Source organism: Arvicola amphibius, chromosome 6, assembly GCF_903992535.2.
Source record: "Arvicola amphibius chromosome 6, mArvAmp1.2, whole genome shotgun sequence".
Lineage (NCBI taxonomy): Eukaryota > Metazoa > Chordata > Mammalia > Rodentia > Cricetidae > Arvicola > Arvicola amphibius.
Window position 1 is genome coordinate 156,701,564 of NC_052052.2, and position 25,673 is coordinate 156,727,236.

The 25,673-nt window shown below is 48.1% G+C and overlaps 1 protein-coding gene across 2 annotated transcripts in view; it reads left to right on the top strand.

The window, feature by feature from the left end:
- The window catches only part of Dapk1 (death associated protein kinase 1), a 150,076-nt gene that overhangs the window by 75,757 nt on the left and 48,646 nt on the right, over positions 1-25,673 (top strand). For both annotated transcript variants that reach the window (XM_038333400.1, XM_038333399.1), the window contains exon 3: positions 13,210-13,431. In XM_038333400.1, the coding sequence (XP_038189328.1) occupies positions 13,210-13,431 (222 nt within the window). The remainder of the gene's footprint in view (positions 1-13,209; positions 13,432-25,673) is intronic.

Consider the following 25,673-nt stretch of genomic DNA (forward strand, 5'->3'; position numbering starts at 1 on the left):
AAGTTTCTCTGTTTATTTGACTGTAGAGAGCAGCAATTGCAAGCAGGCAGGAGCAGCAGCAGGTGTGCGGTGGCGGGATGAGGGGGACTGTCCCCCTAGAGTTTACAAGATCATCTTGTAGGTGGTGTCAAGACCCTCAGCATTTACGAGGGTCACTTGGGCCTTTGGCCTTAGAAGTGTTACAACTTTTGTGTAGGCACAGGAAGCTGGAACTTCTGGGTACTGACAGTAGCTGGAGTTGAAGCTTCCCAGCAGGCTTAGGTATTAGGCGTCCCCAGCCCTTAACAGTGACCAGTGTTACATCTCCTGGACACAGGGTCTTGTCCCCCAAGGCTAGGTGGTTCTTTGGGACTGTCCCAGCAGGCGGAGTAGGCAGTCTCTGTCCACCAGATCTTCACAGAGGTTTGTCCTTTCCAGTTTCAGCTCTCCGTCCTCTCTGCTCCTGCACCCTGCTTGCTCCTTCTGTAGCTCCCTTCATCAGCTGTCAGGCAGATGCCAACTTTCCCACCTTGCAGCTCTGCCGCCAGCGGCCCACCTGCTGCCACCACTGCTTGCTCCCCGTCCCTGCTGCTGCCGCTGCTCCGCTGTGTCTTTCTTCATCCCATCAGTTCAGCTACCACTCCTGCACAGGCAAATACAGGACTACTCAAGATCAGGCTTTTGTTGAGCCAACCGCTGCAGCACCAGGGCGGAGGCAGCCTGCTCATGAGGGAGCTAGAGGAGCTGCTCAGGCCAATCATAGCTCACCTCACATGCCTTGCCTCCAGCCTCTGCTAGAGGAAAAGCGGTCCCTCTCTGGTCTAGGTGGAAAAGGCTGCAGGGTCATCCAGAGTTCATCCAGGCCCATGTCAGCAAAGTGTGTGGTAGGAACTGAGACAGAGCTGGCTGAAGGGGTGGAACAATCAGTTGCCTTTGTTGTGTTGTCTTCTCAAGGTGTTGCAGGGTGTTCAGAGTGGCTCATGCTGGCATAGGACAGTCCACCTGACGCTTGGTTATTTTGCTGGAGGTAATTAGGGCTGGAGACTGCAGACATAGATCAGATTGATTCATTGCCCCAACATCTTTGTTTATTTACCAGAACATGAACATTGTAAGTATTTATAATGAGAACTCAATGAAATACCATGAATACTTAAAAATGATTTTGATAGATTTTGACAGTGCTCAGTTCCTTCCCAGGACTCCAGGGGAAGAAAGGGGAGTCCCCTTCTCTGTTACGGTTCGTCACAGGGACTTCTAGAAAGCAGGCTGACCGGTGCCTCGTGCTTGTGATCAGTTAAACAGATTGTCCCACTGTCCCACTAGGTCTGTGGTGGATCTGGTGGGTGTTGTTGTTTAGGGAGGTTGTGAACCTTTATGAGGTGCAGCCTTGCTGGAGGGAGCACCCCTGGGCGTGTACTTGGGGAGTTTATAGCCTTATGCCACTTCCGGCTCACTCCCTGTGCCTTGGGTTTGCTGTGAAGAGGCGTTTGCTCTGAAGAGGCGATCTCTCAGCTGCCTGCTGCTATGCCTCCCCCACCCATACTGACTGTTCCCTCTGGAACTGTAAGCCAAACAAACGCTCTGTAAAGAGCTTTGGGTCATAGTATTTTATCACAGCCACAGAAAAAGTAACTAAAACAGGACCTGATTATGCTCCTGGGAAGAGCTGGTGGGTTCTTTACATAGAGTATTCATCCAATTGGACCCCTCCACAGTTGGTCACCCCAAGTCTCCCAGAAATCAGATGCCTTTTCTTAGGAAGCATCACTCTAGGAAGGGTCATTAGGTCACTCTCCCCCCCCCCCCCCCAGTTGTCACTTGTAAATTTAATGTACACTGATTAATTTTTATTGTTTTTAATTTATTGGCATAAGATATTTATGTCTTGGACACCCATGTCCTCAGAGAAGTAGTATTGTCAGAGTCTGTTTTCTTGGCTGTGGAATTTACAGTCACCTCCTGGCTCTCACCATTAGCCTCATGTGTGTAGGATCACATCCCTGGGGTGAGGTCAGCCCTTCTGGCAGGCGTCCAGAGAGTTTTCTGCTTGCATGGAGCGACTGCCCGGGCTTCTAGGGGAGCTCTGGTTTCTCTTCCACTGCTGATCACCTTTCACTTTTATCAGAACGGCTCTCACTTCAGTAACTCCAGCAGGGAAGCTGTGTGCCAACCTTGCCTCACCTGGCCTGAAGTGACCTGCTCGGGTCTTCCTGTTCTCTCTCTCCCCCTAGACTTCCTCTGGGAGGTGAGTCCCACCTGACTCAGAGCCAGGCTGGCAGATCTGTAGACACTGCAGGGGTAGAACTGGGCTCTATGGAAAGGATTTGTCTGTGTCATGCAAGCAGCCAGTCAGCCATTCTGCCTCCTGCTGGGCTGAGCCTGTGGTTCCCATGCCCAGAGAAGGACAGCACCTGAAGCTGTTAGTTTGGGTTGCCTTGAGTCTGTAGAGCTAGACTGATCCAAGCAGAGCATGGTTGACACACAGCAGCCGTGTGGCTGTGCCGACAGCCATGGGGTATTAGGTAATCCCTGGTTTCACTGCTGTGCGCCTGATCTTTTCAGGGCCATGAAGCTAATGGTTCTACAAGAGCACACGGGCGAACTCTCCCTACCTAGACAGAGAGGGAACAATGAAGACGGATGCCTCTGTTAGACCCACTCGTGTTCTGGGACAGAGCAGAGTACACGCTAGGGGTTCCCGTGATTTCTGTAATCTCTACTCTGGCATGTGTGTGTGTGTGTGTGTGTGTTTCTGTGTGTTTGCCTGTGTGTGTATGTATGTGTCTGTGTGTGTTTGTGTATGTGTCTCTGTGTGTGTGTTTGTCTGTGTCTGTCTCTGTGTGTGTGTATGTATGCGTTTCTGTGTGTGTATCTGTGTGTATGTGTCTGTGTGTATGTATGTGTCTATGTGTCTCTGTGTGTGTCTGTGTGTATATGTATGTGTCTGTGTGTATGGATGTGTCTCTGTGTGTGTATCTGTGTGTCTGTGTGTGTCTGTTTCTGTGTGTGTGTATATGTATGTGTTTCTGTGTGTGTATCTGTGTGTCTATGTGTCTCTGTGTGTGTCTGTGCACAGTGGATTTGCATGCTCTTCTCTCCAGCCGATTGTTCTCCATCTTGAACAAATCTGACTCTTTCCCCCTTCTCTCAGCTGAGCGCCTGGCGTGTTTCCTCTCTCCTCATGCAGACACATGAATCCTGCTCTCTTCTCAGACTTTCCCCCTGAGAGCACCCTGCTGAGTTCAGAGCAGATCATACCTTCTGGCCCGGTTAACTTTGTCCCAGTAGCTGAAAGGAGACTACAGGATAGAGTCAGCATGATCAAATAATAGGGAAGGGCTCCAGGGATTCAGGCGGTGAAGTCAGAATAGTCAAACAGGCTCTGAGTCTCAGCAGGGACGGGCAGACCCATGTGGCTGGAATGTGCTTCTGAGGCAGGAAGTCCCAGTCTCTGTCCCTCTGATGGTACTGTCCCTGGAATGGCAGCTGTATGGCAGTAATCTGAAGATGTACTTTCTTTACAGGATGTTTTGTTTTCCATAATCCTAGGCTCAGAGGCCAATGTGACTCATGCTGAGCTTATTGTGTTTGGAGAGGATTCCGAGCGTGGCTTGTTTGTCTGGTCCATCGAGACCCTGTTTGGATTGTGTTAAATGACATTTAGCAACATCATCTTATTCCTTCTCTCTTGGCTTTAAAGAGGAAACAATGAGCAGATGTAGCTCCAGGCCTGTGTTGTCTTGTTAGGTCTCAGGGGCAGTGCTGTGCATGGCCAGCGAGGATCCCACTGGAGCTTCCAGCTGCCCATGAGACCCACTGTCTGCGCGTCCAGCACTTTGAAGTTCTCTTGGGTTGAAATGTCATAGACATAAATTCCCAAACTGTCAGGACATTGTCTGGGCCAGTATTGTTTACTTAGGCAGTGAGTACCAAAAGGCTGAAGAGACTAGCCCGGAGCAAATAAGCAATGTAGTCAGGTAAGGTGGCCAAAACCTGTTATTCTAGGACTGGGGAGGTAGCCGCAGGTGGGTTGTGAGTGCAAGGTCAGCCTGGGCTACACAGTGAGGCTTTATTTGAAAAAAAAATTGACTTGGAAAAGAACAATAAGAAAAAAAAATAACAGTGCATCCATCAGTTCCCACCTGGCTAGTGTGTGGAAAGGACACCCAGGACTGTGCTCCCAGGAGGCCTTGGGACACTCAGGGCTGCTCCCAGGAGGCCTTGGGACACTCAGGGCTGCTCCCAGGAGGCCTTGGGACACTCAGGGCTGCTCCCAGGAGGCCTTGGGACACTCAGGGCTGCTCCCAGGAGGCCTTGGGCTGCTCAGGGCTGTTCCCAGGAGGCCTTGGGACACTCAGGGCTGCTCCCAGGAGGCCTGGGGACCCATACTCCTCCCTGTCACCAGCACACGTTTTCTTCATGGTCATCCTACTTTTACTTTGAGGGCTTGGGGGTTGGGTCTGGTTGGATCTGGTGCCACAAGCATTTAGCTCAGCTGTTGGGAGGCAGAGACAGAAGGGTCACAAGCTTAAGACCAGCCTGGTCAATTTAGAAATATCAAAACAGAAATAGAAATAATAATAATAATAATAATAATAATAATAATAATAATAATAATAAAGCTGGTTTATAACTCAGCAGTGATGAGCAAGGTCCTAGTTTCAATCCACAGTCACTACCAAAAAACAACTCATCAAAACCAAAGAGCTGGTCTGTGGCAGCCGGCGCCCACTGCAGTCTCTGAGCTCCTCTTCTCTTCATCTCACTCTGCTCTCAGTTGCCACCAGCAATACCCAGCACAGCTGAAGGAAGAAAACAGCTTCAAACACTGTGTTATGGTAAGAGCCGTGCCAGCTGAGACTGTCAAGGATTTGCCCGTCCCCAGGGCAGCCCTTTGACCAGCAGCCTGAAGAAGGCAGTGATCTCCTCTCCCAGGCTAGACACAGCCCAGCCCCATGTTTTAATGCACCAAAGAGCCCCAGAAGGATCTCCGCTCATCCTTGCATCCCCCGCCTCCACCTTTGTGTTCAGCTCCATCCGCCCTTGGAGGGACTCAGCCACAAGCACCACCTGTTAGGAAGAGCCTCAGATGCGTTTCTGTGTTGAGCCCTAAAGCCTGTACTGGATATAGTCCGGCCCCACTCCAAAGGAGCTGACAGTGTCCCTGGGAGAGAGGACCCAGCATACCTCCAGAATGCTGGACTTTAAAATGCTCCAAGACCGAAAAACTGTAAGTTTGTGAGGGTTTTATGGGCAATGGCAGCCTCAAAGGACAGCTGACACACACTGTGTCCTGCTGTGACAAGGGCCAGGTTTAACCCTGCGCACACAGCCTATCAGGGCTGCTTACCAGATTTTAAATTTCTCCAGATATTCCTGGAGAAGTCTAGACTCGTTCGTCCAGGTAGATCTAGAACCTTCCTTCTGTTTCCATGGAAGAGAAGGGGCAGAGATCAGGAGTTCCAGACTGGGTGGGCTAAGTGAAAGGCTGTCTCCAGAAACCAGCAATTCTGAGCCGGTGCTTGGGCCACCTGCTGTTTGTTACCAGCTTCTTTGACTCCTCTGGACTTGCTACTTCTGGCCTTGGGCCCTGGGTGTTGTGCCTTCTTGTGCTTGGCTGTGTGATCTCGTCCTCAGGATGCAGCTGCTCCCAGGAGCTGGCATCTGTCTCAGTCCCCTACACTCTGTGTTATTTGCATGGCCCCCAGACGACTCTGCTCCTTTTGCATGTTACTCCTGTGGGTTCCCAGGGTGACAGGATGCTGTTTACCTGCTCTGGAAGCCCTTTCTCCCTGTTCATGTCATGGTAACCTGAGCTGCTTATCACGAGGGGCCCTTGCTCTCCAGGCCATTTTCCTGACCTCCTTAGCAGCTCAAATATTTTTTTTCTTTTCAGTATGGGTTTTAAAGCTTTTCATCTTCCTATCATGCAGTTTGGCAGCTTCTCGATGGGAAGGCAAAGAGCAATTCCCAGTGTAGGCTACGTCAAGAAGGTGTTCCAAGGGAATGGGTACCACCTGGGGCAGGCATTAGTGAGTTTCCATTCAGGTTACCTTCTCTTCTGCTAAGATCTGTGGAGTTGGTAGGCTTAGGACGGAAGGAGAGATCCTGCTTCCTCTTCTAAGTGTTATTTGAGAGGAGAACCCACACATTCATCGCGGGTGTGCTTTAAAATCAAAGGTAAAAGCCGCCTGCTGTTGTGGCCGCAGTTCTGAATCTGCACCCCCCTGTCCAGTTTGGAGCATGCTCTTGGGGAGGTCTCTGGAGCAATGGGACATTGTTAGACCTTGGTTTGGGCACGGTCATATCTTGTCACAGTGTATCTTTTCCACGTTTAATGTCACATCATTTTTTATTTCCTTCTCCTTTTCCCCTTCCCTTTTCTTTTCCTTCCCACTTCTCTCCTGTTCCTTTCCTCTCCCACACTTCGTTCTTCCTCCTCCGTTTCTTCCATCCCTCCACCCCCTGCCTTCCCCTACATGACAGGCAGGCTCTTTGTGGTCGAGCCACGCACACTTCCCCTGCAGCCCTGTTTTGGCAGTGGTCCCTATTTCACCCTTCGTTCCCATGATCAGAATCTTCCACAAAAGACTGTATTCGAAAATTAGACCAGTTTGGGCTAACCAGAATTTTAGGGGTTCGTTTTCAGTGTTTAGTGGACTGAGACCTACAGAAACGCCAGTGTTTCACAAATAGATGCGCCACACGTGACCGGATGTTGAGGCTCTGCGCGTGCTGTCTGTCGTTTTAAATGCAGACCACGCATTCCTGGCCCACAGCGTTTTCATCATCTTTCAGATTCTAGAATGCTCGCATAGGCACAGCAGAGGGATGGGGCCCAACAGGAATCAGGAAATTTGTTTGTTTCCTATGCACCACACACTTATGACCAGAAGGTATTTTTTTTTTGCAATATTATTAATGATTTCGAGCATGAAACCAAGTTTTGTGGTGCGGACTCTGTTACAAAAATGCTCCCAAGATTCAGATATTTTGATGTTCTGATCAGGGATGCTCAACCGCCATAGTGCTTTCTTGGCAATATCACAAACACAGAGAACTTTTTTGTTGCAGGGCTCTTCAGAGCACCTCCAAAGTTTGACTTTAATTATCCAGGACACCTGATTTTTCAGAGAGGAGGAGGCGACATTAGGTGGCCTGAGTTATCCACAAAGCCCTAGGCTTGCATTCTCTTCTTAGAGGTCTTTTCCAGGAAGATCTGCCCTCCAGTGATGTGTTGGCTGGGTGTGCACAGGTTAGAGCAGCCACTGTTTGGTGTGAATGGGTCTCCGGGGCTTCGGGGCTTGGACTGGTTGCCAGCCATGCAGCTTTACCCGCCATGTGAGAGTTACACAAATTCATAAAATGTTCTTGAGTGTCGGTTTTCACCAATAGAAGAGATGACAGTCGTGTGTGTCAGAGTGTGGCGGGGATCTGTGTCATGGGCCTTGTAAAGTCCTAGTTACAATCAGGGTCATGGTCAAACGGAATGTATCAATAAGCTGGACAAGGAAGCTTGGTGGTAGTTTATTTTTATAAACTAAGATTTATAAGATTTAATAAGATTTGTGGCTTTTTTAAAAAATTTTTTTTGAGTCTATATATGTGTGTGCATGCATGTGTGTGCATGCAACATGTGCATGAATGTGCATATATGTTTGCATGTATAGGCCAGAGCAATATCAGGTGTTTCCCCCAGTATCTTTCCTACGTAACTGTTTGAGACAGGTTCTCTCAGTGAACCTGGAACCTACTGCTTGGTTAAACCTGCTGTCCAGCAAGCTCTGGGAATTCATGTGTCTCTGCCTCTTTTTTACCAGGATTGGGGCCCAACCTGCTTAACTTTTTGTTTTTAAAGCAGGTGCTGGGGTTAGGAACTGCGGTCCTCACGCTTGCAGCAAGCGCTTACTCCTTAGCCCCTGTGAAGTCCCCGACACGGCAGATCAGACACAGCATCTTGAGTGACAGGCAGGTGCTCTGTCAGTGAGTCATATCAGCCACCCATTTCTACTGTAGTCTGAGTCTGTCTTTTTTTTTTTAATCTATGAAACTCTTCAAATAGGGATATCTCTCAGTATTATGTGTCTGTCCACCAGATAGTTTATGTTCTTTACATTTAAGTGAAAAGTTTTGTGTTAAATGGATTGGCTGTTCATCTCTAATGCAGCAGGCTATCCTGAAAGAGAACGTTAGCTTGCTGACAGAATGGCATCTAAAGCGTTCCATTTTCAGGGAAATTTGTGCCTATTAATTACTGGCAGGCACCGAGCTGTTGCTCTTGGGAGAATGCAGCTTTGGATTTTTCTAAGCCTGTTGTCAACATTTCTGCAGACATGCTGCATAACCCTTTTTATGTGCATTTCCATTTATAGATACCTCACCTAATATGTGCTCTCACTTCACTGACATTGAATTCATGGCAATGGTGTCTCACCCTGAATGATGCTTAACTGATAAGCCTGTTTTTCTATGAGGCAAATCAGTCTTGGCTTACTAAACAGCACATGAGAACATCCAAAATAGTGAAATACCACAAAAAGCTAAAAAAAAAAAAAAAAAAAAAAAAAAAAAAATACAGTGACCTCTCCTCCAACAAAAAAAAAAAAAAAAAAAAAACCAACCTGGTATCAAGCAGAGTCCAAAGGGGCCTTTGGCTCCCATTGTCAGAACTAAACTTAGAAGGAAGGAATGTTATTCTCAGGGTCCTCAGCTTGGAAGTGCTTATTAGCAGCTCAATTCTTTAGTCTGTGTGTGTGTGTTTGTGTGTAAACATCCACAAAAGTGTCACAAGGCCGCTGGAGAGGTGGCTCAGCAGTTAAGAGCACTTGCTGCTCTTACAGAAGATCCAGATTTGGTTCCTAGCACCACATAGTGACTCACAACTGTCTGTAACTCCAGGTCCAGGGATCTGATGCCCTCTTCTGGTCTCCATGAGTACTGCATGCATATGGTGCACATACATACAGGCAGGCAAACACTCATGCACATAAACTAAATAAATCTTTCTTTAAAAAGTGCCAGCCACAAGGACTGACAAGGAAGTCACAGTAAATGTTAGCAGGAGAGTCTGTGAGCAGTGAGGATGTCTTTCACTACTTCAATAAAATTCAGTGTGGGTACAGACTTTGCCTGCACAGAAACTAGACTGCTTCACATCCAATCTTCTGCTGGGCTAACAGTAATTGCAATGCTGACCTCCATGTTGGAATTCCCTTCTGACCACCCTCAGGGTGTGGGCAGCAGGACTGGACGGACACTTAGTCTGAGTTCCATGTCTGAATTGGATCATGTTATTATGCTAGGACCCACAAAGTAGAAGTATTTGCATAAAAACTACTTTGGTTTGTTATGAGCGATTGGGCTGTTAGGTAGGAATTACCTTCAAACTCAGGGTAGGAAGCAGGTGATAGGAAAGCCGTGGTCCGGCTCTGGGCGCCAAGGAAGAAAAGAATCTTGACAGCAGTTAGCCAGTAGCCTAGCATTGCACTGAGTCTCTGCAGCAGTTGCTCGTGATGAGCTGGGGTGTGGTGACTAATTGAGAATGCCTACACACAGGTTCAGGCATTTGAATTCTTGGTCCCCATGGTGGAGCTGTTCATGAGGTTTAGGGTCCCCTGCTGGAGGAAGTGTGTCGTGACAGGTCACTTGTATTTAATAAATAAAGCCTGCCTGAAGATCAGAGGGTAAAACAGCCACACTGGTCAACCATACAGACCAGGCAGCGGTGGCACACACCTTTAATCCCAGTAGCCACACTGGTTCACCATAGAAGCCAGGCGGTAGTGGTGCACACCTTTAATCCCAGCACTAGAGAGGGATATAAGGGAGGAGACCGCTCTCAGCTCAATCTCATTCTGAGATTCCTGGAGGCAGGATCGCCTTTTCTGTCTGAGGTAGAGGTAAGAGCCACGGCTGGCTGCTTTGCTTTTCTGATCTTCAGGTTGAACCCCCATATCTGTCTCTGGCTTTTTTTGTTTGTGCTACAGGGTGTCTGTCCCTGGGGGCAGGGTTTGGTGCTCATGGCCTCATCCTTCTTCCAGTTTGCCGAATCTGCTTTGTGGTCGAGGTTGAGGATGTGTCTCTTACCATTCTGCTGCAGCCACTGTGCCTCCCCACTAAGTGCTTTTTGTCATGGTACTTTATCACAGCAACAACAAGGTGACTAATATCGGGGAATGCGTTCACCCAGGAGTCCCCGGCTGTGTGTGCGAGCTGCCTGAGGAGATGACCAGGGCAGTGGGTGTGACCCAGGTACACAGCTGCTGGGACTGTGCACACTTGTGATCCTCAACCTCCAAGGCTGCAGCTTGTAGTTTACAGTTGTAGCAGGAACACGTGTGGGGTGGAGATGGTGAGAAGGGGTGGAGCAACGACGTGAATGAAGGCTGGAGCCAGCAGCCACAGTTATCAATACAGCCATCTTCGCGGCATTTTCTTCCTCCTTTGGGTACCGTTTGCCCACGCTACTATCATCCCCAAGGAGGACACCGATTAGAAGTGGTATTTTGAGGGTACTGTCACATCACATTGATATAAAAACAAGCAGTGTTAGCAAAAATAATTTGGTTTTTTGTAGATGAATAATAGCTGTCAGTAAACAGTGGTCGCCTGTGCGCTATCGGGCACGTCTAATTACTCTGTCTCTTAGAACTTCACTGAAGCACTTACCCTCGCTCTAATCTGAACATTTGAGTGGCTCATGCATGAAAGGCTTGGCCCTGACTGGAGCACAGCAGAGGTGACCAGACCTCTAAGAGGTGGGGTGCTCAAGACCAGTGTTTATGTCACTGGGTGCTTGCTCTGGAATGTGATTATGAGACCCCTTCCTTCTCCTCACTCACTTTCCTTCTTTGCAGGAAGTTTTCTACTTTTACTTTCTTTAATGTCTGTACCATCGCTGTGTTAAATTCTTGAGTCAATTCACAGAGGGCCTGGAGCCTACAGCCTGGATCCTTGAGCCGAGTTGGCTGTGCCCATGGGTGAGGGACGCACAGCTCAACCTCTGGATAGTCCTTGGTTGTCCCAGCTGGACCTTTGCATCCTGGGTCCTCTCGTGTGCTTGGTGTCTGCCAGATGCTGTCTTTGTGAGGCGAGGGCCACTGAGCTTCTTCTCTGGACTCTAAAGCTGCTGTAGACTCGATCCTTGTTCAGGTTGTGGAGGCTCCCCTCTGCCGTTCCCCACCCTGCGGCAGAGAGCGGGGTTGGATTCCGAAGAACACTGTACAATGATCCAGACAGCCACATCCTATCCCCTGTCTCTAAGCCAGCAAGTTCACAGCAGCCAATTCTGCTGTAGGAGAGGGACGTGGGAATTAACCGATTGTGTTCAAGTTGCTGCAAAAATGATGTGTGTGTGTGTGCACGTGCGTGTGTGTTTCTTCAGTGGCTTCTGCTGCTGAGGCAAGTGTATGTGTGGTGAAGCGTCCCCTCTTGAATATCAAAATATTATCCTTCGTTTGCCTTCCTACCCCCACCCCCATCTTCACGGGAGTGAATAAAGCCGTCACAAATATCCATGAGACTCCCTTACATAGCCATTCTTCAGCAGGTGCCCAGAAATGTTCAGAGCTGGTGAGGGGTGGATGGCCCCTTCCTCTGTCAGCCGGGAAGAAGGGAGAGGGCGGAGGTTGATCCAGAAGGCTCCCCCAGAACACGGCTCTTGAACTCACATGGTCTCACTTGCTCTCTGGACACACATGATTTTGTGTTGGCTTCCTTTCTGATCTCCTTCATATGTGGGAAGGAGATTCCGGTTCTGTGTTCTGTGCTGCAGAAGATGCTTCCTTCTGTGAGAAAAGGCAGCTCAGATCAAACTGCCTTTAGTAAAAGGCTTCAGTAGCTGAAAAGTCAGCGACGTAGTTTTAGGCTGGACTTAATTCACCACTTTGCAGTGTTCCCACAGACCTGGTTCCTTTCCCTCCACAGGTACCCCTCTACAGTGGTTGCCCCTAAACCCTAAGCTGTTCTCCTAATGCTCCCACATAGCTGGCAGTCACTCTGGGGTTATATATAGTTCAGTGTTCATAAAAAGAGTCTCATAAAGACTGTCTCCCCATTGTCTGGAAGGTCATAGCAAGTCTATCACTGGAGCCAGAAGAATGCACTGCACTGATTGGCTCAGCCTAGATCATATAATCCAGTATTTGGGGGTGGAGTCAGCAGCCCAGAACCACAGAGAACCCTCTTGTGGGCCTTGTTTCTTTAGGTGTTGTGGTGTTTAATATTGATACTAGAAATACATCTCTGAAGACAGAGCCTTGACTGTTCTGTGCCGACATCCTGCTCTCCACGCCCCCCCTTCCTGGTTATGTGTCTAGACATGCTGAAGAAGAGCTGTTGAAACAGGTCAGATGTGAGTGCCTGAAATGGGAGGAAAAGTATAGACAGGCTGGCTACCTGTTCAATCAGATACGTTTTATTCCTTATGACGTTATTCAGACAGGCTGGCTACCTGTTCAATCAAATATGTTTTACTTCTTATGACGTTATTCAGACAGACTGGATACCTGTTCAATCAGATATGTTTTACTTCTTATGACGTTATTCAGACAGGCTGGCTACCTGTTCAATCAGATATGTTTTATTCCTTATGACGTTATTCAGACAGACTGGCCACCTGTTCAATCAAATATGTTTTACTTCTTATGACGTTATTCAGACAGACTGGATAGCTGTTCAATTAGATATGTTTTACTTCTTATGACGTTATTCAGACAGACTGGATACCTGTTCAATCAGATATGTTTTACTTCTTATGACGTTATTCAGACAGGCTGGCTACCTGTTCAATCAGATATGTTTTATTCCTTATGACGTTATTCAGACAGACTGGCCACCTGTTCAATCAAATATGTTTTACTTCTTATGACGTTATTCAGACAGACTGGATAGCTGTTCAATTAGATATGTTTTACTTCTTATGACGTTATTCAGACAGACTGGATACCTGTTCAATCAGATATGTTTTACTTCTTATGACGTTATTCAGACAGACTGGCTACCTGTTCAATCAAATATGTTTTATTCCTTATGACGTTATTCAGAAGGAATGGGCTCAGTCAAGCTGCACCATGCACAATAAGAAGCATGCCTGCCCCCTTTGTTAACTGTCAACCTTTTGACCTTCCCTGGTCATGGTTTTGCCATATACCCACTCCCATGCTAAGTCCCTGCTCAGATTCTATCTCTAGTGAGAGCCCTGACCACTGTCCCACCTTTCTCTGCCAGCGGACAGTTCGCGGTGGTGAAGAAATGCCGTGAGAAGAGCACTGGTCTTCAGTATGCGGCCAAGTTCATCAAGAAAAGGAGGACCAAGTCCAGCCGGCGGGGCGTGAGCCGTGAGGACATCGAACGGGAAGTCAGCATCCTGAAGGAGATCCGCCACCCGAACGTCATCACCCTGCATGAGGTCTATGAGAACAAGACTGATGTCATTTTGATCCTCGAGCTGTGAGTGTCCCTTGGTGTGGGGAGGGACGTGGGTCTGCATGGGCCATCGTTAGCCCAACCAGACCACTGTTGAGAGCAGTCCATTAACAAAGTCACACTCGATTTGCAAGAGAGTACCCAGATCTTGGGGCTCATCTCTTTTCTGGGGTTTAACTCTGTTTGCCATAAGTACATTATGTAGGGGGTTCTCCTTTCTGAGGTTCAGCCATGTTTGCCATAAGCAGATTTCTTGGGGGGGTTCTCCATAACCTTTATTCATGTTGCCCCCCGACTCTCTCTGCCCTGCTTTTCTGCCTCTCTCCCTCCATTCTCCTTTCTCTTCCCTCTTAATCTTTAAAGCACACCCTGCTTTTAGCTGTGGAACTGTCAGTGCTAATTACAGGAATGGGTGAAGTTGAAGCTGAGCTCCGGGAGGTGATTACAGGACTCTCTAAGCATGCTGCTGAATTTCTGTCTTGCCCATCCAGTGTCATGGTGGGCAGCTGATTGACAAGCATTGTTCCGAACTGTTTCTGGTTTCCACCTCCTGTCCCTCCTCTCCCTGGATTCCTGCCTGCATGTGCTGTACAGGGACCCACGGTGACCAAGTCCAGCAGCCCCTTCTGGCTGGAGAGAGGGAGAAGAAACTCAGAATTCTCAGAGAGTCTATCTATGGCATGTGGATGTCCACCTGAGGGAAGAGGGATGTGTAGTGCTAAGGCCTGACAGCTGATACTGCGTGGTCCCCTGTGGCCACAAGTCCCATCCATTCCCTGGGAGGTTCCTGAGTCCTGATGTGTCCACTCTGTTTGGTGCTGAGGCCTGAGAGCTGATGCTGCGTGGTCCCCTGTGGCCACAAGTCCCATCCATTCCCTGGGAGGTTCCTGGGTCCTGATGTGTCCACTCTGTTTGGTGCTGAGGCCTGAGAGCTGATGCTGCGTGGTCCCCTGTGGCCACAAGTCCCATCCATTCCCTGGGAGGTTCCTGGGTCCTGATGTGTCCACTCTGTTTGGTGCTGAGGCCTGAGAGCTGATGCTGCATGGTCCCCTGTGGCCACAAGTCCTATCCATTCCCTGGGAGGTTCCTGGGTCCTGATGTGTCCACTCACTGTTCAACAGCTCCCTTCCTTTGTACGTAAACCGGATGCCACACGGCTCCTTTTAACCTTTTGATTTTCTAAAATTCTTGTTCTGTAGTAAATGATGCTGGAGGAAGGTCTGCTCCCTATGGTCCCCACAGTCCCTCCCCCCACATTCCTAGGCGCTCCAGCAGCCCTCGGGCTGTTTTATGATCAGCCCCATCTCTACGTCCTAACCCCAGATGCTGTGCCAGTGGAATTGGCACTAGTGTGAACTCTGAGACCAGTGCCCCTAACTCAGTGTAAGACTTGCACACTTACACACACTTACACACACTCTTCCTTTTAAACTGCCTAGTAGCCCTCCATCACCAGAGTGGAGTGCTTGTTTGTGCTTCCACCACCCAGTGGGCACGTGGGCTGTCTCTAGTCCATCACAGTCAGGAGCGACACCGTCTCCAGCGCTCACAGACTGGCGCGAACACAGTGCTCCACATTTCCCGGGTCAGCACTTAGGAGTGGGGTTGCCGAGGCATGTGAGGACCCCACAAGCAACTGGCAGGCTTGTTTTCCCAAGGATGAAATTTCACTTTTCGGCCTCTCCAGCAGCAGGTAGCTCTGGCTGCCCTGCCAGCCCCAGCATTGGCAGTGTTTATGTCTTTAATTGCAGGCATGTGGTTAGGTGCCTGGCCGCAGGCAGCTTTATGTTGCTGACTGTGTTGTGACCTTGAATACAACTTGTGGAAGTTCCATGGGAGCAGCAGGAGTTTGGAAGTGGGTGGGAGGGTTATAAGGCTCCGTCCTCACAGGGTCAGGCACATCTCCACAGATTCCCGCCGCTCCTGGGGCTGATGGTCTCGCCTCCTCACCCACCTATTATGAGCAGTTTTGGTGGTTACAGCTGCTCAGACATTTGGTTAAAAGCTCTGGGTGATTTTGCATGAGGTCAACATGTGAACTGGCTAGACCTAGGGAAGCAGACAGCTTTCCATAGGATGGGTGAGCCTTATCCAGTCAGCTGAAGGCTCTGCTAGAACAGAATGACCAGTTCTTCCTTGAGTAAGAGACATTTCTGGAACCACCCTGCAGGGATTGAGAAGGGACCTCTGCTGATCTCAGGGTGGATACTATGTTACAGGGATTGAGAAGGGACCTCTGCTGATCTCAGAGTGGATACTATGTTGTTTGTTTGTTTGTGTTTAAGGCACAGTAGTCAGACTCTATGCCAGGCTCTGCTCTTCCATTCCTTGCAACTCTGAGAAGTAGCTTTCAGACAGTAACTTCCCCTCCCCACGCTTGCTTCACGGCACAAGAGTTACCTTTGCATTGAAGTGCAGAATAAACACGCAGGAGGCACAGGTGACATCCCACCATCACGACTTCACATCCTCCACACGCCATTGTTCCCTAATAAAGTCATGCCGAAACAAAGATCCCTTCTGCCAGTGTTCTCGCCCACCCGCCTCATTGCACGGTTGAGCCACTCCAAAACTTGGATATGTGCTTGAATCATTCCGTAATGCTCTTTGTTACCCCGTGAGCAGTGGAACTGAACTGAGAGAACTTAGCTTTTCCGTGGCTGTGACCTTGGAAATACCTGAGCAGATGGACTTGAAAGGAGGGAAGGCTTTGTTTTGATTCAGAGTTTCGGAGGTTTTAGTCCATGGCTGCTTGGCCCTGTCACGTGGTGGCATGGGTAGGCAGCATGCCGTGGTGGAGAGCATGCTGGATCCAGAAAATAGAGAGTGAGGAGGGGCTACGGCTAGAGGACCTGTGGACGGCGTCCTCCAGTGACCTCACGTCCCTCACTAATCACCTTCTAAAGCTCAACCACCTGCCTGCAGCAGCCGAGTGAACACAAGGGGTCTGGTAGACCCTTCTGATCCAAGTATGAATGCTGTCTCTAAGTGCGTGGTGATGTCCATCAGAGGCACCGGCATCTAGCAGTGCATTGCTAGACAGTTTGGTCTGTGGGTAACGAGGCAGTTTTTCCTCCATCCCTCTTTTGTCCCTGAGGGGCTACACATGCTGACTCAAGCCCACATATCTTCAGGGTCCAGCTGACAATGGAAATAAGTATTTTTGGCACCATGACACCTCAGTGTTAGAGAGATTCCAGAGAATGGTGGAAACTGTGGCTGAGGTCCTCAATGCTGTCCTTCACCAGTATCTTAAGGGGACTAGCACCCAAGGTTGGTTATTCATGTTGGAATGTAGGATTCAGATTGGTCAGATCTTTTTTTTTTTAAGTCTAATCTAGGATTTTTTTTTTTTTTTTTTTTTTTTTTTTTTTTTTTTTTTTTTTTTTGGTTTTTCGAGACAGGGTTTCTCTGTGGCTTTGAAGCCTATCCTGGAACTAGCTCTTGTAGACCAGGCTGGTCTCGAACTCACAGAGATCCGCCTGCCTCTGCCTCCCGAGTGCTGGGATTAAAGGCGTGCGCCACCACCGCCCGGCTAATCTAGGAGTTTTAATGTGGCAGTCAGTTTATAGTATTCCTAAACAGATTAAACAATGTGTTAAAGACACCTGTGGCTTTTACAGACCTCCAGATCTAAGAACATGTCACGTGCACAGTGGCACCAGGGAATCTCTACCACAGGAGGCACTACCTTAAATAAGTGTGAAGACACGGGAAGTGCTAGAGGCTACAGATTGTCCTGGGGAGACAAGACACAGAGTTAGCACTAGGACACAGTGTGAACCGCTGTACAGTTCCAGCACATGGAAACAATTCCCAAATATTAGTGTCTGCTAGGGTCTCCTGAAAGGCTTACAGAAGACAGGCTTCTTGACCTTCTCTAGAGTTTCATCATTGGGCTAAAGAGTTAATTAATTAGCTGGGCATGGTGCATATCCCTTTAATGCCAGCACTTGAGAAACAGAGGCAGGCAGATCTAGGTGAATTCGAGGTCAGCCTGGTCTACATAGTAAATTCTAGGATAGCTAAAGCTAAACAGAAAGACTCTGTCTCAAGAAAACCAAAAGAAAAAAATTAATCGTTAATTAATGATCTTTGAGACAGGGCTTCATTTCTCCAAGGCTAGAATGACAAAGTTTTTAAGTGTTGGGATCACAGGGCTACAGCACTGTGTCTGGCTTTCTGTTATGCTAGGGTCTATCCCAGGGCTTCATGCATGTTGTATGCAAACACTCGGCTCACTGAGTTACATCCCTAGTCAAGCATTTGTCCTTTAAAAATATTTTGATGTAGATGCTGTGACTGCTCTGCCCTCTGCCTTTTGTAAAGCTGGTAGGGTCCACGTCCAAATATATTGTAATTCTTAGTAAGTAATTTGCCAGAATGCAACGTTATTGGGGGAAGGGTGGTTTCCAGTGTGGTTAGTTCTTTGGAGATCACGCTGAAGTAGAGCAGGGCAGCAGTCCAATGTGGTTGATGGCATTATAAGCTCCTGAGCGGACGGAGAAGCAGGGAGGATGCTGGTGGATAGGACAGTGGAGAGATGTGGTCACAAGCCAAGGGGTGCGTGGAACTCCTCCAAACCAGGGGAGCAGTGGAGACAAGTGTTGATTTGGACTCACGGACTCTAAACACAAGATGATAAATTGTGTCAAGTCCCCACTGTGTGTGCACACTAGCGTGTCCATCCATCCATCCATGAATGTATGTATGTATGTATGTATGTATGTAATGCATGCATGCATGATTCCATTCCAAGTGCAGGTCATGAAAATAAAATTCTTTTTTTACTTAAATAGTTACATTTTGTTTATTATATTACAACTCTTATGTATGTGATGTGCATGTGTGTATGTGTTTCTGTTTGTGAGGGAGCACATATGTGGACGGCAGCATGTGTGTGAGGCCGGAGTTTGATACAGATGTCTTCCTTAATTGCTTTCTTTAATCATGCTAACCAAAACAACAACAACAACAACAACAACAACAACCCAAACCACCCGTAGGATTTATTGTGCTAACCATGTTTGCACATGTTATATTAGCCGCGTCCATGCTATTGTATCTGGAGCTGTGGACAATTCTTCTTGGCAGTCTGAGATTCCTCCCTTGGTGAACAGCAGTTCTTTTTAGTTTAGTTGGGTTTGGCAAAGTAGTAAGTTCTGGGATGAAGTTGCTCCTGACAGACAGGTTGTATCCAAATGTTACTGTGTATCAGACACCTTCCGTAAGATCGTTGCTCATCCAACCCTTTACTTTTTAGCCAAACCCAGAGGTGAAATTGTGCACAGGAATTGTGCCTTCCTCTTATTACACACTGGTGTGGTGCACACACATTTGTCTGCCTGGCCCAGGACTGGGAACGTATTTCAGAGACAAAGGCCAAGAATAAATCGATGCTTCCAGGCAAAGTGGTAAATTTGGACGGGGAGCTGATAGAGACAGATGCCAGAGGCTTCTCCCACAGCGCCTGTGACGCAGAGGAGCTCCGAGACTTCCCCCATGGTCTCTCCTGCTGGCATACTTGCTTGTTCCTCCCTGAGGCTGAGCTCTTGTGACTTTTTGAACCTTTGCTTTTGTTTGCCAAAGCAATTTCGAGAGCTCCTTCTGGTACCCTACCCCTTAGATATCTGTTATTAGCCAAGAGCAGAGACATCAAGAACAATTGGCAGCAACTCCCACCTATCAGCACAGATCAAATCACACACAGTAGATGACTTTCCGCTCAAGTGAGCTCTTGAGAAATAAAACCCGGCGTGTGTGTATCTTGTACATTCTCTCTTCTTGCCAGCCTGGTTGAAAAGTGTTCCTTGGGTTATTATTAGTATTTTACTCCCTTATGTGCACGGCTTGATTCTTGAACAGCCATGCGTGTCCGAACTCTTGGATATGTAGATTGAAGGCTCTGTTCATGATCTCTTATTCTGCCTGCTGGAATCAGTGTACCTGCTTGTTCTTCTTTGTTGATCTTCGTTCCCTTCAGAAGAGTTTACTCTGCCCTCTGTTCCTCTTTGGCCTATGAAAGACTTCCGTTTAGGCTTCCTCATACATGCTGCACAGTGCTTTAATATGTACGCAGTTCAAGACACTTAACTATGACCCTCTAGAATATTTCCAACCCCCAAGACTGTATCACTAGGTCTCTCAGAAGCCCCACAAAGCATCCTCCAGGGATCTCATCAACATTTCCATCCAGATGGATTTCCTTAAACTTCAACGCTCTCATGCGAGCTTCTGGTCTCCTCCCTCTTGCCCCTGTCTCCCCTGTCTCTCTTTTTGGCTTTCTATCTACCTACCCTTTGATATCTTTCCTATTTTTAGAAGTCACCTTTAGAAGTGTATTGCCCACGCATTTACTAGACTATGTGTGTGTTTTTCTCCTTTAATGAACTATAAGCTTTCTGGGTCTGTGCTAGAGTTTCCCTTGTTTGTTCTTATGCATCAACCGTCTAGGAGATGTGCAGGCTAACACGGTGCCTAGTGAAAGTGGCTCGAGTCCCTGTCAGTCTAGGAGAGTAGCTGGGAGGCGGCTGACTAGTCCTTAGGGACAACAGTGAGAGTCTTGTCGAGGTGAGGACATTGGGGGGAAAAGAAGGAATGCCCACAGCATTGCCAACCAAGGCCCTGCTTGCTCATGGCTCGCCATGGTTGAAGTAGTCTTCTTTCATGGGAACAGGCAGATTGACTGCAGTGGGGCCTGGGGAGTTGTGTTCATACTGGGTGTGTCGGCTGGGGCAAGCTGACTGGAAGGATGGCCAGTAGTTGGGATTGCAGGGCATAGAAGTTGAAAGCTATTGTGGGCCTCGCTCTGATGCCAGTGTCACTCAGACGTGGGTGGTGGAATTTGCTATAGATGTATAACGCAATCCTGCCCATCAGATGTCAAATTGGTGTTAGAGAAGGGGGGGGGGGCAGACAGACAGAAAGAAGAGTCCTGCTCATCATGGAGCAGATGTTAAACTGGTGTTGAGAGAGGGAGGGAAGGAGGGAGGGAGGGACGGAGGAAAGGAGGGAGGGAGGGAGGGGGGAGGGAGAGAGAAAAAGCGGGGAGGGGGGGTCAAGACAGACAGAAAGAAGAGTCTTTCAAGGGATCAAAGGTTGACTTGCTCAAGATGGAGTTCCCTTTCCTGGACCTGAACTCTGTTGCTGAGAGGGGCATCCAGATCTCATCTCCATTGTTGAGTGGCTCTGTGGGCATGCCTCTCTACTCTCAGGGCTGCAGACCCCTCCTTCCCTCTCTTATCAGCAGAGGTGGAGGTGGTCAGCAAAAGGCTCTGTTCACTTCCTACCCACTCTTCAGGGTTCCTGATCCCTCCCCTGCCCTGCCCTTGATCCCCATGATTAACGCCAGGGGGCTTGGCTTCTTAGCAACAGGGAGGAAGTTATGGGAAGTCTCCATACCCACAAGTGAATTTCAGTTCTAAAATTCTTCTCTTCATCTTGAAACGTGTCCTCAAACCGAGGGGAAAGGCCTCCTGCCCTGTGCACGTAGAAGCCCAGCTCTCCACATCCGTATCTCAGGGCAGCATGGTCCTTTCCTCGGCTGTGTGTGCTTTCTGAAGGGCTGCTGGTCTTTTGGCCTGGGTTTCCAGATCATTAACAGTAATCAGCAACTGTCATTTTAACTCCTTCACTGGAGAGTTCAACCCAGTCAGGAAGGAGGGGCCAAAGTCACACAGCCCCTGGGTAATCGCTTTCCCTTCTGTTCAGCTAGACAAGATAAATTGGTTTTGGGATCATCCTCCATCTATGGCTGCCCTAGCTTGGTTTATGTCCCACCGGCCTTTTGTTCTAATACCAGTTATAATTACCCAAGCTGAAGAGAGGCCTGGCTGCTCCAGCTTTTCCTTTGCCCCACTTTCGATTGGCCTAATTCTTTCTGTGGGTTTCCAAAGCTTGGGCTGAAGCCATTAAAGTGAAAAGAGGCCTGGCCTATGCTGCAGGGCTTTCTGGCTGTCGGGTTATTCATTTACCCTGGAATGAGTAGTTTCTTTAGTTCAGGAAATGTGCATGGCCCAAGTGCATGGCAGATCTCGTCTCTCCTCCCAGCTCCTCCACTCTCCTCTTCCACAGTAGTGCCTACCAGCTCCTCCCCTCTCCTCCTCCACAGTAGTGCCTACAGCAATGATGCTCCCCTGAACGTTTCTCTTTGGTGCTTTCAATGTGGCCGTTGAATTAGGTCACTGGGCTAAATGGATGAGGCTATCTCGGCCTGGAGATGACCATCTTCATGGTCAAGCTAGGGCACCAGGTAGCATTGTATATGACTTTCCTCTCAGCATAACATAAACCCACCACCATCTTGGGGGTCCCTCACATGGGAGTTCAGTGTTTACCCTTACCCCATCCCAGCCTTAGTGATCTTGGGAGGTGCTGGGAGTAGATAAGATGCAGTATTCGTGATGTCATTGTCATGCTGAGGTGGGGAGTGTATGGTGACAGTGTTTCTGTCACCCATGTTCCTGTAAACAATCCCAGTAGACTTACTGGTTCACTAAGTTAGTCTTGGGTGGAGTATTGACTTTGTTCACCTGTTGGGTAAACAGATGTTTGCTCATGACTCCCCAGGGAAACCGGTACAGTGCCAAGGGCTCATGCAGGCAATCTAAGGACTGTGAGTCTCTCTCTCTACACACCTGCACCCCCCCATAGCGACACAGCACTGAACTCTAAGATGCAGGACCCAGGGGGTCATGTGTTTCCTAGTGGGCTTCCTGCCTGACACCCCACTAGTCAAGTTCCTCTTTTCTGAGGCCAACTGTAGTATGAACTTCTGGAGAGAGGAAAGTCGTTATTGACTGCTGTGTGCGTGATTCTCTTCTCTCTTTCTCTCCCGTCTTCTGGGCTGGATGACCAGACACAGGCCTGGAGCACTCCAGTCCGTACTTCAGAGCCACACTCCCAACATGACACTTTCTGAATATTTTCCAACTTTGTATCTCTCTAAGGCCACCTGTATGTAGTTTTTGCGTTTGATGGACGGGGTGGCCCTGCCTCATGCTTTGGGTATTAAACTTATTCTCAATCCTCTAGATGAGCAGCTAAGCATTCACTTGGCACTCGGGCTTCCTTTCTAGCTTGCCTGACTTTGCTTTTTTCTAATCTGAATTAGACATGATGTCATCTGACATACTTGGGACCCTGGCCTGCCTCTAAATTGCAAATGAGGCCTGGTGTTGGAAGGAGAGAGGCTGCTTCTTGGTTCCCGGCCATTTAGCTCCAAAATAATCACACAGGAACTATATTATTTAAAACGTTGCTTGGCCAATTGCTTAAGTGTATTGCTAGCTAGCTCTTACATTTAGAATTAACCCATCTCCATTATTTTATATTTTCTCATGGCCTAGTGGCAACGTTCCAACATCTGTCTCTGGCGGGGCTCCATGGCTTCTCTCTGACTCCACCTCCTTTCTCCCAGCATTCAGTTTAGTTCTCCCCGCCTGGCTCTGTACCCCTATAGCTCTGTTATAATCCCAAAGCAGTTTCTTTATTAACCAATGATATCACAGCATACAGAGGGGAATCCCACATCAGCCTGGGAAAAGCAAGTCCAAAGCTCCTAATGGCTGTAACCAGAAACAGGAGGGAGGTTCCTTCCCCTCACATCACAGTGATGTCCTAAGGCTTCACCTCTCTGGGGCTCTTCCCTGACAGTTGCATCCTCTGGTTCTTTGGAACATCCTGAGAGGTTTGATCAGGCTATTGTCTGCAGAACTGTAGATATTTCTCCTTGAAGTTTTTGCCTATTCCCAGCTGAACTGACAGGCTCCATCATCATCTCTAGAAATTTTAAACAAATTCGTCCTTCATCTGTTTGGAATAATTTCATGCCAGTTCCCGCATCCATTCCTATTTCCCACATGCCCTTCCTTCTGGTCCCTTGTAGATAAGAAGATGCAGGTGGAAAATCAGAAACAGAGCAAGTGTTCTGAGCTGGGGGAGGAAGGGCTTTGGTTTATGACAATCCCTTGTAGGTGTGACAGCCACCTACCTGAGACACCCTGCAGGGTGTGATGTGCAACAGGCCTTAGTGACATCTCCCAGGAGCTAGGGAGGGTTCCTCCTCCGAAGCTGTCTCTTACAACTTGTCTGTGAACCCAGAGCACATTTTCAAGGTTGATTATCGTAGTGATCTGTGCAATGGGTAAAGGGAAAGTGGAGTCTATTCACTGAACGAGGAAGAGAAAAATAAAGTGGGTTTGGGCTTGTTGGCTTTTTTATAAATGCTTCATTATGTTACACATACTTCCTCAAGTTAAAAGAAAGAAAATAAAGATTTTTTTTTTAAAGTACCTCATTTAGCTAAGAACTGTGGCCTCCTATTTGAGAATCTGGCTCAGCAAACTGCTTTGGCTGCTTGGCCTTGGGCTTCAGTGTGCAGTTAACTCAGGGCTTGGCGAGGCTTTCTGGTTGCTGGTGAGCCATGAGGCTGTGGTTTGTGCGGTGTTTGCGACTGCTGCATCCTCCTAGCAGCTCAGTGATGTGGTCTGGCCCGCATTGGTGGTACCGCTGCTGCTGCTGCTGCTAAACCATGATGCTTTTCTGGCTTTATGTCTTCATCTTCACTCTGAAAGAAAGTCCTGATTCTGCCTTCTCATTCATGAGTGAGAGCAGCAATTGCAGGAAACTGTCGGTTTCCCACATTGGCCATGTTTTGATTCTAGAGCACTGATTCTTCATCCAGACTGTAGAAGACAGGATTCTTTTTTTAAAAATCAAATTTTCTTATTTACTTATTTGTGTGTGTGTGTGTGTGTGTACAAGTGTGCACATGTGTGTGAGCAAGCGTGTACACATATACTATGGCATGCTTAGAGAGTTGAGAGGACAACTTTGGGAAGTAATTTCTCTTCCACTATGTGGGTTTCAGGGATGGAATGCAGGTTGTCAGGTTTGGTGGCAAAGCCGTTATCAGTGAGCCATCTCTTAGGCCCTTATAGAGACATTCTATTCTAGGATATCAGGAACGTGTTGGTGGAGGCTTATGTGGGATGCTTTGGAGGCCATCATTGAAGTGGAACAACACACACCACTTTCTGCCACACTCCTGGCTAGAAGGAGGCCTGGATTCATAGAATGTGCACCTTCACCATGCTCACAAGTGTGTGTGTACACATGTGCGCGTGCACGCGCGTGCCCAGGTGTACAGAATCTTAAAATGCCAGAGCTGGATAACTGGGAGGTCCTTGTCTTAAGTGTGTGTGGTCAGTGTGCACCAAGATCATCTTAAAGACCATGTTAAATACAGATTCTGGGACCTGGTCAAGCAGGTATGAGGAAATCGCCTTTAAAAATGTCCCTAATTATTAGGTTAAGAGACCCACTGGGCTGAACTGCTCACTTCTCATTTTATAGATAGTAAAATTAGGGTCCAGTCACCCACAATCCAAGACACAGTTGGTGTTAAGGCCCGTTCAGATCCCTGACCGGCCACTCCCAGACATGTCCTCTGGAGCCTGTCCACAGTAGAGCACACGTGGTTCCCGATTGTTGACGGCCCCTAGTTCACCTGTCACATGTAGTTGGTCTGTGGTACCAGATGAGGACATGCCCCTCCCCCAATCTCAGGGAATCCAGCCGCTGCCTTGAAAAGGGCCAAGTCTGTATTAGCTTGCAGCTGAGACCAGAGCCAATCCAGAACTGAATCCTGTTAATATTCATGGCAGTTGCTATCAGGAGCCAGGGGACTTTCTGGTGTTTTTAATTTAGAGACTGAAATCTTGCAAAGGTACTATTGGGAGAAGTTTTAAATAAAAATGAATTTCCTCCAGCCCACTGACTGTGTACCTCCCCAGGAGCCCAGGGTGCTTTTAAAACTGTACTGTATGGAATCCTTTTCAGGACGGCCTTGCTTGGTGGGAGAGAACTTCTGATTCCTACCTCTCTTGGTGGAGACAGCCAGTGCTTATGAGCTTGCATTCTCACACATTTTTAGTGTGTGTGTGTGTGTGTGTGTGTGTGTGTGTGTGTGAGAGAGAGAGAGAGAGAGAGAGAGAGAGAGAGAGAGAGAGAGAGAGAGAGAGAAAGAGAGAGAGAATTGGAATTTAAAGCTCTCTGACTCAGAGACCTAATGAAGGAGACTCAGTATGCTCCCAGAATCTACTCTGCAGATTACTCTCCTTCCATCAATCTTCCTTTGTGAGCAAAACATAAAATTTGAACAAAAAGTCCAAGTACAAAGGATTGCGCCGATTTCTTTCTTATCCTTATTTGGAGGTTCTGAGTCTGAGCATGTGTGTAGAAGTGGCTTTGTGAGAAGAAAAACA